The following is a 20,942-nucleotide window of genomic DNA, read 5'->3' as shown; positions in this document are numbered from 1 at the left end:
CAGTTTGAGGACTTTCTTGCTAAAGCACTACAACAGCAGACAATAGCAGAAAATCTTTGTTTGTCTGGTGTTTATATAAACCTGAGCTTCGCAGCATAGTTGTGGCAGAGACCCTTCATGATGTACATGAGCAATGTCCTTGTAAATTAGATTAGTTGTGCCAAAAGGCTGCTGCTGGCTGCCTTTAGTGAGTAAGCACCATTGTGTGGCCATAGGTCTGTTATTTTTATTGCTTTTTTTGGAATATTGTGTGTATACACATACGAACATAGAAACATAATAATATATTGAATTTTGGCCCAAGTTTTATGATAGGTTCCCCCTATTAAGACTTTCTTATCTGTATGCAGTCTTGCACTGTTTGCTGATGAAGAGGGTTATTTGTGTCAGGGAAGCTCAGGTAGAAGCATGTGATTTTCCAAGGGTTCATAGTGGAGAGCTGTTCAGTTATTTGTCAAATAAGACTCTAGATGTATTGAATCAGGTTCCTCTTTGCTGCCATCAGCCACTTGGCAAAAGGGTTAGGGATTGTATGTACTTCCCATGTTTGCATAGCATGTCATCTTTGTGTCCTCCAATATAGAACCTGCAGATTTGGGCTTAATGGTAATTTTTTCTGCTTATGATAGCACAGTACCACAATCAAATAAATAACCCATGTTGCACACTTGTTTTGTAAAGCTTTTGACTTAGTAGTTTCTTGCTGGTCCCTGTGTTTTCTCTGGCAGCCTGTTAAAAGGCAGAAGTTTGGATTTAACTTTGGAAGCATAAAATGACATTTTCCCAAGTAAGTTATATCTGAGTGCTCAAATCATGCAAATATTTATGCACAAGGGTCTTGACTGAAACTGGAGTCAAAACTCAGGGATAAGAGTTTGTAGGGTCAAGGCCTCAGTTAGACACAAACCACAGAAATATTAAGTGTTTTTTATGGAAGGGAAGAATGAATGCAAATAGAAAAGAAGACAGAAGGAAATCTCTGTGCTGGAAAAAGGTATTTCACAGGGAGACTGTAACATTGAATAAGAGAAACATAAATCCCTTCAGAAGGACATTTGAAAGATGTCATAGATGGTGTTAGCAACTGTAAGATAATGTCTATATTCATAATTGTGCTTAACATTGGACAATGCTAATATTTTTTTCATGATGGGTCAAGGCATGGAGATTTATTTTCACTGTAGTGGGTATAACATACTGCATCATTTGCTCTGGTGAATACTCAGAGATCTCTCATAAACCTGGGAAGATTTTTAATGCCAGAACTGAGGAGTAAGAAAGACTTTTTTACAATTTTCCCTCTTAGCTAAAAAGTTTAATTGTGCATATCTGAGACACTTGCTATTCTAGATCGTTCCATTTCTGTAATGGATTGGAGTTAGTAATGAACTGTCCTCCAGAGGCTTCTTGTGTATGTGCGCTTCCTCAAAGCATTTCAAAACTGTCTGTTGAAGTGTCTGGGAACATCTGCTTCAAGATGGTCTGTTTGGAAAGGCTGTCACTAGACTTAGGATCCTGGAAGCCACATGTTCTCCCAATCAAAGACAGTCTGCCTATTGGTTTTACCCAGAAATTATCTTCCCCATTTCCTTGTTCAGCCGCTCTCCCGAGTGATTATCTCAAATGTAATCTCCTCATCTGCCCAGGTCATCTTAGTAAAACTATTCATCATTAGCTGGCTATCAAAGCCAAGAGAAAAGTAATAAAAGATAAGTGGCAATAAATGCTGCTAGCCCATTTCTGGGGAAGGAGTTACGATGTAGGCATGAAGCTTGTGTCAGCATCTCTGAACAAGGAGGTCCCTTCCTCAGCTGAACAGCCATTTTTGTCTGCCAACGTGGTCTCAAGATCCTCTGGAGCCCATTACGTCTGAGAAAAAATTGCCATTGCCAGGGTGGGTGTTTTTATTTTGGAGACATTTTTCTACCTTGCCTACAAGCTTTCACAGTCAAAGGTAAAATTTAGTGATACCCAAATGCAGGGGGCAGCAGGTACGTCTGCCTCAGTGGCTGGAGGACACTGAGTTATAAACCCCATCTCGCTTGGCTGCCTGCATGGAGCCAGCATTTCTGCAGAAAGCTGCTATTTCCTCCAAAGACCCAGTCCTTGCTTGTTTGATGCCACAAAGCTTCATGTATTTCCAGCTTTGCTGGCAATAAACTAAAACTAGTATAACACATGCCCTTAGTGCTACAGTATGAAGAGATATCTATCCCCCCAAACTGTACTGATTATAAAATCAATTCTTATAATCAAGTCATTATCAGCTCCAATTCTGCAGACTAATCGTGTGCTTTTTCAGATTAGAGAGACTAGTGTAAAACTGTTACATGGGCAATTAATTTGATGCAACCAAACTCTCAACAGACTTTCCTCTGGATTGCTGGCATGGTGCTAAAGCACCGATAGAAATAAAATCCCCTTTGCTTCCGTCTGCTGTGTGGAAATTTGCATTTTATTTTTCCCATGCCTTCATTGATTTATTTGATAATATGGTGTCATGCCCTTTGGAGAAGGCAGGAAGACACAGTATTGGTGCTTCCTGGTAACTTTCGAAGACTTGCATATACACCTTTTTGCTCTAAATGTGAAATCACTGTTAATACTCAGTTGGTTAAATGGGTATCCCACTTATTTCGTCAGGTCAGTACAACATGTGTGTATATCTTCAGCAAAGTAAAGAGATGATGAGAAGAGTCAGTGCTTGAATTCATTTTTGAAATGTCAATAACTGCTAAGATATATTAGCCTGCAACTCTCTGGTGTTCAATAAATCATGGTAGGGAGACAAGTTTTTCATGTTCACAAGGAAAGTGGCAGGGGAAAGTGTCAACTATCTATTTTTAAAAGGTCAAAAGTCTCTAATACTTTTAAGAAAAATAGCTTTTCTTTTGTAACCTGTTTAAATCAATGTAGTAGCATTTTGCTGTCACTTTAGAGGGAAGTTTTCAAAAGGAGATTTCAGACTGGCTTGTTTCTGATCACACTGAAAGAAATAAGAGCTCCTTCATCTACGACGTGGAGACAGAGGTAGCCAGGTGTTTAATTTTTCAGTTCAGACATATTGCAGGCTGTTCCCACAGGTGCTCACCCAGAGAATGCTGGGCAGGATTGCCTGTGTGACACCACACTGCTGTTAGTTCCTTCTTAAGCTTGACATAAATTGTGTTATCAGTCAAACCAACGAGTAAAACTAACATGGCAAATTGCTCTAAAGGGTATTTACATTTAAAGAAAGGGGGGGAAGATAAAAAGTGCTGGCCTTTTTTTTTTGTTCCCTTTTCCCTTAAATCAATGCAAAACTATTGATTTGTTGCAGTTCAGAGAGCCCAGTGAGGCTACCTGCTCTGCGAATCAGTAACTGATACCTCCAGTATCACTGGTAATTGCAAGTGCCTATAGAGTGAAAAAATTGTTCACAGGAATCCACAGGATATTTATGCCACAAAAAAAAAATGCTCAAAGTCTGAGGATAAAAGGGCAAAAGGCCAAATTATGATGTATCACAGTAAATATAAGGTGAACAGATCAAGTGTATGTACCTGCCCTGGAAGAAAATTTAAGGAAAGCTGCAGGAGTTTTCAGGGAGTGGGTCGCACCCAGCACTAGGGGAGAGCAGGGTGGTTGGAGAGGGGGGAAATACCCCCTTCACACCATGTACCATGTCCTCTGGGCTAGGTACACACACCAGACAAGTGCCTGAGAAACCTCAACACACAGGGCAGCCCCCTCTGCTAGTCTGCCACAGGGAGATGAAAAGCAGAAATCCATAAATCCCACATTTACTAGGGTCATCATACAGCTAAGCTCAACAGTTGGGCGCATTATGTCATTCCTGCTGGTGGTATTACAAGGTCTTTGTGCTCGAGAGTGTAGGTCCCTGCGCACCATGTAAGGGACTGATGCTGTGATCTTCCTTTAAGCTGGTCTTCTGCCATGCATATGCTTTGCTTTTCTTTTGACACAAGTTTCTACTTACTCACCTGTGCTACACATCTACATCTGTATATATGCACACATACATTCACACGTTTTAAATGGGCACGTTTCTTAGCAGGGGAAAAATGACCCTGTCCCTGCCTGTGTGCCCCACTCTGATCCTGAAAGGAGTTCTTATCATAAAAGACACATAAATGTCCAGTCTTTTATTCTTTCATTATTTTGAAATGTGAGACCACTTGGCTACAAGACCATTAGTTTGTGAGTTCAATACAGTCTTGCTTTTGTTGTAAGACTTTGATTAGTCTAAGAGACTTTTTCTTTAGAGGACTACAAAGAAACCACCATGAACTATAAATTGCTTGCTAATAGAATTGTTTAAAAGGCTGTTTCAACGTATCTTGATTTTTATGCGTCGCACTTTGAGTGCAGCTGGTTTGAAGAGGAATGCTTCCTATGCTTCATGCTGGGCTCCATCACAGATGTCATGAAGATGTATCACCAGCCCTGCCAAAGGGCAGCTTTGCAGGCAACCTAAACTGAGCTAAGACTGTACTGCCACTAGGCAGCACCTTCCTCCTCCTCTTCATTTTCTGTCACTCTCCCTGCTGTCACTGGCTCTGGCTATCACACATGGAAATGCTACGCTGTAGTCAGTTGCTTGTTAATAGGTAATAACAATTAGTTTGCTAAGTTAGTGGCAAATTAGAGGAAATTCCTTAGTCATGTGATGCTGTCACACCTTAAAATCTTACATTCTCTTTAAAGAAAAGTAAAAACAATTATCCTTTATGCCTTTGTAAAACATTTTTACCAAATAGTTTCTCCTCTTTTAGGCTGTGTTTGAATAAACACTTTACGCTTTTGAAGATCACTGCTGATTTCAATAGAGCTGTGCATGCAGTGGAAACTAAGCTTAGCAAATGCCTGAGCACTTTACAACCACTGAGTGGTTTGGGGTTTTGAAGGTTTGGGGTTTTTTTAAGAAATTGCCCCAATTGTTTTGCATACCATCTATTCAAAGGCTTGCATGCTTCAGAAATGATGCTCAAATTGCCATCTGGATTTGCTGTGATAGCTAACAGTAGAGTGAATAGTATCATTCATTACAAACAAACAATGTAATAACAGTCCCATCTTCTCTCGTGATGGTATATAATAAGATATGCATTATGAGCAATCATCTGTTTGTGTGTATTTATACTGTAAGACAAATCTCTTGCACAAATACTAGCCAGCAAACTAGTTTGTAGTTGCTGCTGCAGGTATTATTTGCTCTCCTTTATAGAGAATCTGAGTCTGCTGAGTTGGTTGTTTGATGTGAGCAGCAATGGCTTGTGCTTTTAATGCCAGAGATACCTGTATCTAAGATAGTGTTCTTTTGGTTTTCCACGAGCAGGGTCTGCATTTTTTGCCAGATGCAAATAAATTGTTGACACAAATTAGCAACCAAAACCCAAACTAGAGTTGTCCACAGTGTGTGGCTGTTCTTCTAAACTGAATGGTTTTTTTAATTTACCCTTCTTACCTGAATGACAGCCTGTAACAGGTATATGGACACCCCAAAGGACAAGAATAGCAATGGCCTTCTGTCAGAAAACAGCGCTTTAGTGCTGTAAACTGGTATTCATCTGCAAAGAACAATGATGAGTATCATCATCAACAGGATTTCCTGGAGAGAGCGTAGCAGAGGATGCAAAATTCATTTTGGGGGACAGAGGGTCTTGTCCTTTTCCCTCACCCCCTGCAATCCCCTGAACACAGAGGATGAAGGCCAACACCAGAAGGGATACTGCCTGCTGCCATTAACGTTTCCCTTTTGTTTCCTTCACTTGTCTTGAGAGTCTCATAACCACAATGGCTGCAATAGTTGTTTGCTTGAGCTGGAAGACAGCAAAAATCATTTTAAATTGACATATTTTCATTACCTATTTAAAAAAGGTTACTGTCACCTTTGTACCTGTGAATGGGAATATTAGAATGAAAGCCAAGTCATTCCCCAAATCTCTGAAACACCCGCCTCATACCAGTGTTATTTAATTCTTTTAAAACCTTAATCCTGTAAAAACAGATTAGTTTCTATCTTCCTACCTCTCTTCCATTCCTTCCTTAACCATGCATTCTTCAAGCCTCCCAAAGTGTCGCGGCCTTCTCGTGCCCTACTTTAATCAGATCTATATCTTCCATTTCTTGAACCAAAACAAAGCCCATAACCCATCCCACTCCTAGGAAGCCAAAACACTCTCCTGATGCAGAAACATTCAATTTTAAGCATTCCATTAAAAAAAAGCATATCGTCCAAGTTGTTCCAAAGTTAGATAGCAGATTGGATCATAAAAAATTATTACCCTCAGCAGCCCTATCTGGCAGGTGAGGTCACTACTGTATTTTGGTTTCTTAATAAACTTTTTTTGCCTGTATAAGGCCAACAAGTCTATGACATTTTTCCCTGAGCTGTTTAGTGGCATGAAATCTTTTCTGACTAAATGGATTTGTTGATATTAAATGTTCTGCTTTTTCTGTGATTTTTTTTCTAGGCAACTGATTTTTAGATTGTGGAGAATGGCAAATATACTGCTGACTCCCCAAAAAGAGCATGAGCGAAACCAAACTAAATCTTAAAAGTCTGAGACACCTCCCATGTTGTTAAATCTTCTAGGCTGTAGTTAAGCAAGTTAATTGTACTGTCATGCAAATGCAGTACATGAGGTGGTTGTTTCTACCATATATCTTTTAATGCATAATTTTTAAAGAAAACAGGAAGATATAAAAGTCTTTGAAATATCTCTTGGAATGACTGTGCAGCTTGCATGATGGGAAGGAATCCTAGTCTCAATGGAAGCATTTTGTTGCTGCTGAAACCTAAATAATAAAGAGGAACATGTTCACATGTGAGCTGGTGGTTCAGCACTGCTAAACAAATGCAGTTCTCATCACACCCTACCAAGCACCTATTGTCAGTCCTCAGGTACTTTTATTTTCATATTCTTCAGTCAGTATAGAGCTCCAGAGCAGATGAGAACTGGGTTTCTTCTGTAAAAACCTTGAGGAAACAGCAGGGCGAGTTTCTTAATAAAATAAAAAATATCAAACCACTGAAGCATTTTTTAAAGCAGAAAAGGTCAGATGAGCAACTTATCTTCTTTTACAAGGCTTTTGTTTGTCTTAAATGGGCAGGTACAGTTTGTCAGGTACAGTTCAGTTGTTAGTCAGAAGGAAGTGGAATACTTTTTATATTACTTGTAATAATTTTTGTGATTTTTGTGACTGTGCAGCTGTTGTTATGATCTATTGTTTTACCTCAGGCCTGTTCAAATCTATTTGCAACCAATATAATTTCAAAAGAACCAGATATGTAGGAACAAATGCCATCCAGTTTTCAATGTGACTATTTATCCAAAGTTTCATTCCAAAGACGTGCACAGTTACCTTGCCATTTAAATCCAATAGACTGTCACACTGTCACCGAGTTATATCCGTATTACAAATTTTACTTCCTACAGCTGACCTCGGCCTGGGAAATAGCATTTTTGCACAGTTCCCAAAAATGGCAGTGTGGAATCTTTTGGCATAGCTGTCTTTGCCTCAACTTCCCTGGTGACTGCCATCATAAGGGATGTAATCAGGACAGGTTGCACTGCAGTAATTACCTGTTGATTCACCAGGAGAATTCCTGAGTTCTGAATTACCTTGAGCCATCTCTTTACCATTCCACAGATTAAGGGAGAAAAAAAAAATATGTATTCTGGACCAGCAGGAGATGCATTCTGGTGTGTTGATAACAGAAAACTGTCCATTTTTATTCTGCAGTTCTGTGGCTGGAAGTGGATATTAATTGTATACAGAAGAGATCATATAGGGTTCTCTCCAAGGCATGGAAGACATCTTCATGTCTGTGGTCTCCAGCTCCTAATAAGGATGTGTCTGCTGGCTTAATTTTAATCTCTGTAATTTACATCAGGTCAAGACAGCATCATGTCCTACTGCTGAAGTTGTGTCATATTTCCTGGGAACTTTTTAGTTGTCTTCTCTATTTCGGTCACCTTTCACCCCCTTTTTTCTTCACCACATTAAAAGCTCTCATTAAATCTCTATTAGTAATTAGTGATGTCAGAGATCCAACAGCCAATGATGGATGGGCCCTGCCTTCTAATACACAGGGAATGGTGACAGCAGGAGGTGCAGGACTGCCATTACAGATACAAACTCCAGCCTCAGAAGATGTCTGTTCCTGTGTGGTGTTGTTTGGCTTGGTGGCAGGTCATTGGTGGTTTTGGGGTCTGTTTTCTTATCTAATATCCACCTTATTTTTAAAATTCATCAGTAATCTAGGAAGAAGTTCATTCTGAATTTTTCACTTCTTCAATCTCTGCTTCACCATGGCTTGAAATATCTTGACTTTTAAATTATTTTTCAGAGAGATCTCACAGAATGATGCCTTGGAGGTCATAGAAGCAAATGTGTTTTCCAACCTCCCCAAACTACATGAAATGTAAGTAATGAGCAATCTAAATTCAAAGGACACAATTATAAAGATTCATTATAAGCAAGTATTAGAGGTTTTGCAGTTTGGTTCGGATAAGCTCTGAAGAATTCAAAGCGATAAAGGAACATTTGAAACCTCTCTTTGTCTTTTCCATCTTCTTATCTAACTGTTCCTTTCTTTCTCTGGTCAGCCTGAAACTTATTCTCAAACCACTGTTGATATTGAAAGGTGGGGGGGTCTGCCGGTCTGTGATAGGCTGCTCTTTGAAAATGTGCAGACCTTCTGCTGTCAAAAAGAAAATCTCAGTGTATAGTACCACTACATCATGGGGCAACCACAGATATTTTAAAATCAATATAGTTGTATATTTCCTCTAATGTTTTATTTTCTCTTTGCAGACGAATTGAGAAGGCCAACAACCTCGTGTACATTGATCAGGATGCCTTCCAACACCTTCCAAGCCTCAGATATTTGTAAGATCTTTTGCACTTTGGAAGTACCATAGTAATTTTGAATGATACAGATGTGTTTCTGTCCAACCTGTGCTGAGCATTTTTGGTAGTAAAACAGAGTAATGTCCTCTCTCCCCCTGCTAGCTGCACATTGTCAATCCACATTTTCATACCCAGGCCTGCACACAGTCCTCAGAAAAGGTGACAATAATATTCACACACATAAGATCCTTGAGCCTGTCTAAGCATCAGGTTGAAACTGCATGATGAGAAAAGGACCTGAGCCTTTTTTCTGTCTATAAAAACAACTTTAGGGTGAAAATCCACCCAAGAGCTCTGGGACAAAATCTCTGTCATCTGTCTTTGCTATGACTCTGCTCTCTGTTATACTTCGTACACATGGTATTAAGCACTCAAATCCTTTTTTCTTTAGCAATGGCGGTCCTGTAGCAATGGTTTTCGTTAATGTGTGATGTGATATGATTAAAGCTTTAGAATGCAAACATATTGGTATATGTCATAACTTTATTTCATCAACCAGTCTCATCAAAAATGCTGCTTGCACAACTATGGTTGCCACATCCACTCCCATAGGCTTGCCATCACAATTCAGTGATAATTGAATCTATCCTTAAAATAGACTGTTACCCAAAAATATTTTCACAGTTTTTAGCGTGTGATCTTAACATGGCTGATTATCTCTCCTCTGCATAAAACCCCAGCTAAGTCCAATGAACAGTAATTGTTTTTAATGGCCATAGCTTAAATAAGCTTACACAGTGTTTTTTGCTGAACAATGGCATATATGCCCAGCAGGATATTAGCTTAACTTTTGTATGTCCATCCACCTGAGCACATATACCTAACCTTGTTTTCCTGACTTACACAAGAAGCCTGATCATGATTTCTACATTTGAGCACATAAGAGTAAGTGCTTAATTGTCTGGTTAGATGTTCTTGAAGATGGGATGAAATCAGGTCAGTGGTCTAATAAGCATAGCTCCCAGTAAGCTAATGAGTGTTTAAGGTCTCTGAAAATCACTAGCATCTGACAGGTTCTGAGCTCAAAAATGCCAAGAGGCATTGGTTGGAATTTGAACTTTAAGATTTGAGATTTAAGGTTTGGACTTCAAGAGATAAGGTGTATTTAGAGCTACACAAACCATTATAGTTTAAACCCTCATTGAACTGGAATATGTGCTTAGAGTTGTGGTAGGATTGTTGTTCTCCTCAGCATTTTTACCAATATCTGCTTTATCAAATTCACCAGGCACTTTTTTATGTTCTTAACTGAAACACAGATTTTCTCTGGGGAGAGAGCAGGGAAATAAAGCTTTAAATTTGCATTGTCATGAGGAGAAATCATACGCCTTTGGTTTCAAGCCTGAGTCATTCAGTGGTGACTGCTGTCTTTGAGTAATTCTGGCTACCTATGAACGAAAACACAGCATTTGTTTATCCCATGTGAAATCCCAGAACAAGCTGCTATGAGTAGTACAGTTGTCAGGTGTACAGATGGTTAGAAACAATGGGAGCACATTTATCTCATGCAGAACTGAAGAACAAGAAGAAATGTGAACACAGTAATGAACACACTAATTTCAGTGATTTTTGAAATGTGAGACACACAACCTGTAGGTCATGAGGAAAAGGTAAATCCCCACTTTAAACATCTGACTTAGTGGAAGTTTTTCTCTTTATTTTAGTGGATGCTCCCTCTTTTGAACATTTATCATTCTATGTTCCCATACATGTTGGCTCAAACATTCAGACAAAAATTCAGCTGCAGCAGCTCTCTTATGACCTATAGAAGCAACAGATTAAAAATATAGAGGATTGCTTGTCTAACTAACCATTCCTCACTCCTCTTTAGCTAGTTCTACTCACTGGCTGAAATTAGAGGAAAATATATACTGGGTACTTTTTTATGTATTCTCCCTTGTGGGCACACAGGACTGGAAGAGACTCCCCAGACTACTCTATCCTATTTCTTACTGGCTCCACTCCATGTATCCCTTTAATTAAAGTCCTTTATTGACGTTTTTGATGCCTCCAATGTTCCCTGCTTTCTCTCTTTTTTCCAGGGGAGGCTTTTCCAGAAACTCAGTGATTTGGTGACTAGAAAATTTTCTCTAATTTTATTTCCAGCCACTTCATTTACATTCGTTCTTGTGCCAAAGCTTTTCTCTAATTTAAATGGATAAAATCCATCTTCAGTGTTTACTCCACTAATGGATTTATGCTGCATCCTCTCTGTTCCTTCATTTTAGGAGGTAAACCCCCCCACACCTTGTATGACTATAAATGTACTAAAGGTGCAGGCTTCATGGCTCTGAGAGTCTGAAGAGATGAATGTGTGTTCCGTGCTAATGACAAGGTTTGAGGTAGCTGCACTGGGGGTATAAATTAGCACACCACCTTTGGCTTCAGTGGAGCTACACCAATTCACACCATAGGAATCAGGAGCAGGGCTCAAAGTACCTGTAAGAGCCTTCCACATAGCAGTGAGCTGGGTGTGATGCTGAGTTACATCATATTCAGGTCACTCTCTCTACGCACAGTCGTACCTTCGTGCTCTTTCTTGGCACATTCCTGTAGGAAAGACCCATTTTCTCCATCGCCTTGTTTCACTCACTGGTGCTTGCCCTTTTAGACACGTCCCCTTGAAAAGGCAGAGTTTTACTGTTTGAAAGAATAGGACTGTTAATTTAATGAGAAAGCAGAAACCTTGATGGAAGGCTGCAAAATGGCAGTTGGTAAAGGTAACCTAGTCCTAGTATTCACCTTCTAGTGACATCTGAGGAAGGGTCAATTAATGAAAATATTAGGCAAGATGCTATGGGGAGCTCATATGGGACTAGAGTTTAAAATAACTGAGAAAATGATTAAGCGTCCGCTATCAACAGCTATTTGAGAAATGATAAAAATTTTAAGGCCATGAAGAGGAACTAACAATTAGGGAAACTCCCATTAACTGCTGGAAGTTAGGAAGGAATAGCAAGTGATTTCATGAATATCTTGTCACAAAACAGATTAGGAGATTCTGTCTGATCATATACGGGGTTGTGTGTGAGTGGAAAAGCAAACCTGATGCTGGTCTCACTGGGACATGCTCCTGTTGCCCATGTGGTGTACCTTCTTCCCAGCTGGGGTCCATGCCAGCTTCCCAAATAGTCCACATCGAGGCAGCAGAGGGGGAGATGGAGGCCTGTACTCAGAGAGGTCCTTGGACAGTCTTCTACTGCAGACCCTGACGTAGACCTCTGTAACCCTTCCTGGTCTGACCCACCAGACAGAACAGCTGGCACAGTCACCCCTGTATCTCCGTGTAAGGAGGTATAGTAAGATCTGGCTGCAACCAGCATGCCACAGCAGGGAGACTCAGGTACCTGCCCATTACTGGGCATCTTGTGGTTCTTCTGAAATTTCCAGCCACAGTGGCAGTCTGGCAGGGTGCAAGATGTGTGGTCTGATTCCTGACAACAGTGTTGTGGCTGTGAGAGAACCGTTAAAACACAATTCAGAAAATCTCACAGAAAAGTATATATTAACTGGCAGTTTTCATTTTTTTTTAAAAAAAAAAGAGGAAAATTAAGCAGTGTTAATGTCTGAAACTGAGCCTAAGCACCATAGCCCATCAGTTTAGTGACCTTTGCAACATGTTGCTTGCAAGGCTTCCTCTGTGCTGCTTCAAAAATAGTTGTATCACCACTAGATCTTATTTTTGGGCAGGCAAGAAACTCTGGCTAGCCTTGTTCCTCTCATCATCTTCCTGGGCTCATTACAGCCACTAACATATGCTTTTACCTCTGTCCACTTGGGTACAAATAAATTTCCTGCTCACCCAGCTGCCTTTGTCTCCTGCATCATGATTACTAGTATGGCAAAAACACTAAGGAGAGAAAAATGCTAAAAAAATGCAATGCTAAAAAAGTGCAATGCTGAAATACTCTAAAAGTTCTAGAAAAAGGCAACCTTAACTTTCTCACCAGTCTTTTAGAAGCAGTGAAGGGAATTGTTAATTGGTCTTCTTGGATATATGCCAAAGAGACAGACTGCTTCAGAACGGTAACATATTGACCTTTTCATGGGTACAAGATTATTTATCTGGCTCTCATTAGGGAGAGCTGTGGCATTGTCTGTTTAATAATGTAGTAATGGCTTTTCAAACCTATTTTATTTCCAAAATTAGTTCTCATGTGTAATCTGTGTCCTTTGGTTCTTTTTTTACAGTGGATGTGTCAACGTCCTGTATTAAGCAATCTCAGCTTAAAATAGAAAGATTTAACTGTAACACTCCTTTCAGATCAATTTTGAGGGCATACAGCTGGATTGTTGGAGGGGAGGAGAAATTTAGGTCACAAAAGTATGCGTTTTATCTGCAAAATAGTTTGCATTGTGCAGAGCAGAGCCCAAGTCTTGCAGCTGCTTGTACCTGTCTGGTCTTACTTCGTGGAGGACCTGACACACATGTAGCTGGTGTGCTTCCTAAACCCAACTGTATCTGCTGCACATGCAGCAAAGGCCACAATCACTGACCCTCTGCGTGGAGCTGGCTCTTCAATAAAAAGAAGTGATGTTCCATTCCTTCCTTTTTCATGGCAGCCTCACAGGTAAAGACCTTGCCCCAGAAGTGGGTGTTGTGGATTATAGGTTTATGTTAGTCTGTGAGGCTGGGACACATGAGCCAGAGGAATCTCTTGCTGGAGTCAGGCTCACTTGCAGTATAAAGTAACCAGTGTGATTAAGGAATACAAAAATAACGCTTCCTGGGTGATGTTGTATTTATCTATGCCTGCCTTGGGTTTGCAAGTTAGCAAATACCCACAATAAGTTGATGAGGTAAACTCTGTTCCCAGTTTTGTCAGACTTGCTCCTACCAATTTGGTATAAAAAAAAAGCAGGCATGTTACTATATCTGGAGATAAGCAGCCAGAATCTTCCAGGAATTAGTTTCTGAAAGATTTTTTTTTTTCTCTGCTGATCAGGGTGCTATGTTTTCTTAAGTGCTGACTCCAGTAAGCCTTTTCAGAAAGACAATTAATGCTTTGGAAAGCAGCCATCAGTCGTCTGAAAAACAGGTTCTTACCAAGCTGTTTATGCATGGCAAGGGGGGACTCAGTTATAACACAGATTAAAGAGGACACTTGTTTAAAGTGAGGCTACTAAGAATGTATATGTTATATGGTAAATATATTGACAAAACTGTCCTGCAGGAAAGATATTCAGTAAATGGGATTATCTACATTCTAACAAGATTATCCACTTAAAGGCCTCTGGAGATTTGGTGGTTGAATAAAAAGAAAGGGAAGATCTAGGCTGCAGTCTAGCTAAATATTTTTTTAGTTCTTTTTCTGCAATTAATTAAAAGAACATCCTCTCCTACTCCTAATCACCGTTCTGTGCCTCTGTGCAACCAGTGCTTTGTGCCACCTGTAGATTTACTTCAATATATAATGATTTGTCAAAGATGCTTTCCTCTTCATCTCATGCTGTTCAGTTGACACCAGTACAAATTGAGGCCTGAACGCTTTGGGATTATGGGAAAGATCAAGACTATGGCATCACCCAAGGCTTTGAACGCGTTTTTTTACACATGCCTGATGAAAGCTCTGCTAACCACTGTTGCGTTTTGATATGTTGGAAGTAAGTTGCCATTGGGAGCTGTTTGAATAGCATATGTTAGAGTACCATCATCTTTCATTACTGCAACATGAGGATGGAGATTTCCTCGGGAAAGTACTGTAGAAAGGAAAGTTTCTCATGTCTTCTCCTCTGTCCTGCAATAGCTACACACTACTTTTGCAGCAGTTTGCTTCTTCATTTACCTACTAAAGGAAGCACATGCCATAATTCATATTTAACAAGTGGCTTGTAGAAAGAATTGCATGAGTTGTTGCATATGACTCATTTAAAATTAAAGGCAGCTTTCAACTAAAACCCTGTACATCTCCAGTAATTTAGAGAGTGTATTTTAAAATACTGTAAGGGGGTAGTTACAGGTTCTTCTTCTATTACTTCTAATTTTTTTGGCTAACTCCTTTTACAGAGTATAAGTGTAGAGTACTTTAAATGATAAGGGACTTATGAAATCCAACCGCTTCATAAATCATGCTTTCTATTTAACTGTACGTAAGTTTTTCAAAGGCATTTTTGTAGAGCTCTCTTGGTCACATGTGACAGCTGTTATTTTTAAGCTAATGCCATGTCAGACCACTCTGACTCCTGAAACGAAACAGTCATGACATTTCAGCAACTTTCCCAAATTGTCTCCTTGAATATTCACTATACTTCTTTAATTTTTTCCTGCATATAATGCATTTCTTTTTGTTATAAGGTGAGCCAGACAACAAGTTGGCTTTTCAACATCTGAGGATAGCTGGATACCACCTCAGGGACCTCAGAGCAGTACTTATGCAAGTGAATGACTATTTTATGGACCTATGTGTCACCCTGAGTGCCCAAATGTAGGATTTGTTTGTCACATGGAGGTGTTCAGTTTCAGTTCATATTATGAAACCTGAAAGGTTGCAACTCTCCTGAAATAATCTAGGTTCATAACAAACAGAAAATGAATGCTGTTACTTTTTTCCAGTTTCAACCATTGCTTTTCATCACCATTCAACTATTCAGGAATGAATCTGAAAAAAAAAAAAAAAAAGAATATTGTTCTGTTTAAGATAAAAAAATACCTTTCATATACTACTAATATGTTCCTTAAGGAACCAATATTCTCAGTGAAAGGTTACCTTCTCTGCCATCTCACATATTAAAAATACAAAGATATAACTAAACTTTCAAGAACCCAAATTTTCTCTTTGTTTAGTAGAGTCAGAATGAGACATTTTGGTGGCTGGGAAAAACTCCCAGCCAGTCAGAGCCCAGCCTCGCCCAGCTCCTCCTCCCTGCGCCCAGCCCTCCTTCCAGCCATCAGCAGCCACCAGCCATCTCCTGCTGGATGGCAATATCACGTTTGTCCTGCCCTTGCTACTGCTCTGGATAACAAAATTTGCTTAAATTAGACATGGCACAGCTCTGTGGACACCTGTGACCATGTTTCCTTGCTGGCTGTGGGCACACGCTTGTCCTTCGGAGTCAGCATTTCTGGAATGGTGTTTCATGGACAGAAATTGCAACACAGTGATGCTCGATGTGGTAGGAGACTGGAGATAGTTCAATATGGAGACTCAGGCCCATGTCCAGTCACACAAACTGCTGAAACATTTCCATGTGTTCGGTTCCTCGCTATTGGATGGACTGGGGAATAAAGCATCTTAATTCTCTCTTACTTTTATGAAATAATGTTATTTCCAGTGAAATCAATGTATCCTCTATTGAGCAGAAGGTTAAAATTGTGGTGAGTTGATACTTCTGTCTTAAAAGAGCTACTATGAAAATAATTACCCTGTGACAGTGCAGCTAATTTCTTAGAATATGGTGGGGAAATTAATATCGACCGTTTCCTGAGATCATCAGGAGGGACCATGTAATTATCCAAGGCAGGGTTTCTCCCCTGGCTTCAGTGGGGCAGAATTCAGATTGTGCTTTGGAGAAAAAACATTTTACATTACAATGTCAAGTTTCCTATGAGCAAACCCCCCATGTGTGGCTAAACTGTGCCTTTTGTTGCTGCCATTTTAAGTCCAATGTTTTTTCTTCTTTGTTAATTATTGCTGCATCCTGGAGCAGAGTCAATAATCTTCATCTGCTCTCTCCTCCTTAGGTTAATATCAAACACTGGCCTTCGGTTTTTACCTGCTGTCCATAAGGTGCACTCCTTCCAGAAAGTTTTACTGTAAGTTTTAACGTCTGCTTTTCACTTTTTAAAAGTTCCCTTTGAATGTTATCCTGCTCCGACAAAGCCTTTCAAGACATGATTCCTCTTGTGTTCACTTATTAGCTTCATGGTAGCATTTTGGGTTGTAATTTTGTAGGCATTGATGATAATGTAGCCCAAAAGGTCTCAGTTCTCTCTAGGTCTCCCTTCTACAAAGCATTGTAACTTGCACTTTACAGACGACTCTTCCTTTAACTATGCTATGAGTGTGTGTCTGGATGGCCCAGAGGACGGATAGCAGCCTTTTACTCCACTTTCATCAGCTGAAATACAAACCAGGCTGGTGGCAGTGGAAATTTGTTGCCACCTGGTGACAGTTGTCTGGCCTGCATGGGAAGAGTTGCTGATCTCAGAGCTGGTTTCTGTGAAGAGGTGGACACATTACAGAGAAAAAAAAAAAAAAAGAAAAAACCCACAGGATGCTCATTTTTTCACTGGCATTAAAACTGTCCAGAGGATTAAATATTTTTTTTCTATGGAAAATTCCAGTGGTAACTGGGAAAAAATATTTGTGTAAAATTTTGTGTGAAAGCAGGTGTTTCTTCTGTAAAAGCACCTTTATTTCTGTAAAAAAATGCATATCAGAAAAAGCTTGATTTTTTTTTCACTGGCAAAGATCTTGACATAAATTTTTCAATCAGTTCTTCGTATAATTGAAAGCAGAAAACCCAGGAAATAAGCAACTATTTCTTCTATTCCTTTGGACAAGATATATTGTTAATGCACAGGCAAAGTTCTACACGTGCAAATCTTTGATTAGAAGATTTCAAGCTGCAGAAATATTAATCCTGCAATTGTCTTAGTATATTTGTTAAAATATAAATAAAAATGCATAGAAAACATGGAAGGGGATGCCTAAATATACACATATATAAAATAAGAAATAAATTTTTGTAATGCACTTGACATACATAATTTGGAGAACTACACTTCAGGGCTTCCTGAAACCATCAAGCAAATGCAACTGATACAGAGCTAAAGAGACTTCTTCCTGTATACCTTTATGTTTATCATCAGTCTTAACTAGACTCGAATTATTCTGTCCTGCTGAGCAAGAGTTATTTTTTTTCAGGTGAAGCTCCTCACTTTCCTGTAAGAATAAGTAGGACTTGATCAATCTTGAGTCCCAAACTGGACTTTGGTTCAAACCCTGCCCCCATGACATCAGTAAGAAAATTCCCATTGGCTTCAGTCGTGCCATTATTAAGTCCCAAAGATAGGTCTTGAGGGGTTATTGATGTTTATAAAGGGCTCATGCAGATCCTTAGCAGAGGGATACACTTCACTTGAATGGGTGTTGCACTCCCTCCCTGTTCCTATCTCTGCTGACCTCCGTTTGCAGAATGAGGCCTCTGTGTGTCATTTAATGCAGAATTGTGGCCAGATTCAACCGTCAGCATGGGATAATTTTGGAACCCCACTTAATTTCAAGCTTTGCAGATAATTAATTTCGTTCCATGCTTTCCAGCAGAAACAGCATGAAAACAACCATATCCGCAGTCTAAATTATGAGTAATACTATTTAACTTTTTTGAGGTCTATTTTGAGCAAGCAACAGAACGTATATCCTTTTTTCGTATCAGTCAAAACTGGTGAAAGACCGAAATGCCTACTTGTCAGTTCAACAAACTGCATTGACAGGAGTCCCGCATCTTAAGTTCTTAAGCGCACACAAAGCTTATAAGCAACCCTGTTGACATCTGCAGGGGAATAATTCTTGGGCTGGTAGGTACCCTGCTGAATCAGGCCAAAAAGGCTAATGGTTTTTCCTTCTTCTGGTTGGAGGCTGCGAGAAGGGGTGGCCTCGCAGCCCCTCAGCTTGCATTTTCTGGATAGTATGTTTGCTGGAGGAACTATTTCATCCACCTCAGGGTTATGAGACCCGAGCTTTTATGCATTTTAATGACTTCAGACTATTTGTGAGGAAAATATAGGGATGTTGGAAATGTTTTGCTCCAGCCTCTTTTACCAGGAAGGTTTGTGCTCTGCAGAAAAAATACCTTAAAAAATTAAGTTGTTACCTTCTGCCTATAATAATTCCTCAGATTGAATATAAGGAAAAACATTGTGTTGGAAATAGCATACTGTATTGAAAGGCTCACAGAGGTAAAAAGGTGTAGTTTCTGTTGCATTTTTTTTTTCCAGAGATATTCAAGACAATATCAACATACGTACAATTGAAAGAAACTCATTCACGGGCCTGAGTTCTGAAAGCGTGATTCTGTGAGTAAGACACAGTACATTCATTATTCTCCTTGTTAGTTCATTTCTTTTCCAGAATAGGGCCAAGGAAATCAGGGGATGGACACTATTTCATACGCTTCCAAATTCCTGTATTCTGTTTCTGCCATGAAAAATGAATGCTTCTGTGGTTTTTTGTTGTATTCTACTCCTGTTCTTTACTTTAGAAGCACAACATAAAGTAAATTTAGTAATTACTGATGCCAAGGTTAAACATATTCCACCTACAACAACCGTTCCGTGTGATACAAATTGTGTTCAAAAGGATGGCATGACTCATAAATATTTACATTCAGACACATCATTCAAAGACATTTATTACTTGGGCAAAATATATGTAGATGTTGTGGAAATGTGGTATATTTGTACACAACGTTAATGCATTGATACAGGGCAGTTCAAAATGCAGTTTCAAGCTGCATGGTTAGATGAATCTACATTTGACTTGAACAGTCATGTATTTTAATGCAATCTGACTTCTTTGATCCTTTCTGTTGGTATAGCAAAATGTACTGTTTGCTTGCTAACAAGCTGCCTTCATTTCACCTAGCCAGTGGCCAGACTGGAAAAACGGGTGAGGGCAATCTACCTCGCATACGGAAATAGACAAGCAAGTTCTGACTGACTGATTGGGCTCACACTGATTTTGGTGGGAGCAAGGTCAGACCATCAATATTTGAAGAGAGGCCAGTAACAAGTCACTTAGCCGTTATGTCTCCTTTTCCCCCATCAGTTATGCACAACCTCTGTGTGTGTCAAGTTCCCTGAAGTTTTAAAGATATATATTTGAGTAATGGTACCCTAAATGCACTGGTTTATCTTTTCTTCTGTGATGCTAATATTTGCTACACAGGTGGGACTTTGTATTTTCAGAGCACTGCACAACAAGTACTGTATTTGTTGCCATAATACCACTAAGGGGTGAGGTAAATATCCCAGATTTTTACTGTGATTTGACCTCTCTGTTCCACTAGAGCTGCATGAAATTGGCTTCCCCTGTCTCCCCAGGACGTCTCATTGCTTATAATATTACTGCCTGCGTATTGAAGAACAGTCCTCTCTGAGAACTTAAGGCTGCTGGTTAGCTAGCAAAATTGGCCTGGGGGGATCATGTCCTCTTCCAGATCCTTTGCCCTGCCTCCTGCAACAGGCCTATTGCCATGGGCTCCCCATGCCCACCAGTGTGTGCAGGAGCAGCAAGACCTGTGCAAGCAGACCTGGCCACCACCTTCCTGGTCAGACAATGTCCTGACTCTTCTCTCTTGGGACAGAAGCTCTGTCTGTGCTCTTTGAGTCCCTGATTAGGCTTTCCTTGAGCTGTGATGAACTTACCTCATTTTAGGCCCAGATTTGCTGATTTTCTATACAAAACTGAAGTCACTATACAATGCAATAGAAAGTTATTTTTCTCGCAACATCATTTGTGAAACCAGGCATGTCAAGATGACATTAAAAAAAACCAGGACCCATTGAACTCCCACACTCTAGGGAGACACAATTTTAGTCAAACCAGTAATTTGAATTGCATGTGATCTTACGCATGGGATCAGCACAGACTGGAACTGTGGATACATTTGTTTAAAAAGTGCTAGATTTGTGGAAGAAATTCCCCTTGCTTCCAGGTCTGCATGTCACTTAGAGTCTAAGATACAGCTTTCCTGCCCTGAAATAGGGTGTAAATAGTACCTCAGGGACAGTGGCCTCCTGCACTGCGTGAATTTTAAAGTGTGTTTTTAAAATATTGATATAGCCATGAAATGGTGAGTAAAAGCCCGTATGTTCAGGCTCTAGGTCTCTGCCTCCATTGTCACTTGTGGCTAACGTAAGAGTTAGTAGAGTCAGTAAGGATCCTGGTTGAAGTGAAGGGAGAATTCGACTCAACAGAAAGTTGTTTATATGTAGAATAATGAGGTCTTGGGATTTAGGTAATTTTTTTTTTTTTCTCTTTTTACTAATTAAATGCAATTAGGCAAGTGACAAGAGTGTA

At 39.7% G+C, this 20,942-nt stretch overlaps 1 protein-coding gene across 1 annotated transcript in view; it reads left to right on the top strand.

Annotated features, from left to right (window-relative positions):
* FSHR (follicle stimulating hormone receptor) overlaps window positions 1-20,942 on the top strand; it is an 87,087-nt gene that overhangs the window by 51,920 nt on the left and 14,225 nt on the right. The window contains exons 3-6 of the mRNA XM_074864880.1: window positions 8,357-8,431; window positions 8,824-8,898; window positions 16,601-16,672; window positions 18,860-18,937. Of these exons, the coding sequence (XP_074720981.1) occupies window positions 8,357-8,431; window positions 8,824-8,898; window positions 16,601-16,672; window positions 18,860-18,937 (300 nt within the window). The remainder of the gene's footprint in view (window positions 1-8,356; window positions 8,432-8,823; window positions 8,899-16,600; window positions 16,673-18,859; window positions 18,938-20,942) is intronic.

This window comes from Strix uralensis, chromosome 3, assembly GCF_047716275.1.
Source record: "Strix uralensis isolate ZFMK-TIS-50842 chromosome 3, bStrUra1, whole genome shotgun sequence".
In the NCBI taxonomy this organism is placed as follows: domain Eukaryota; kingdom Metazoa; phylum Chordata; class Aves; order Strigiformes; family Strigidae; genus Strix; species Strix uralensis.
Note: the sequence above shows the minus strand (reverse complement) of the source record. Positions and strands in the feature narration are given on the sequence as shown.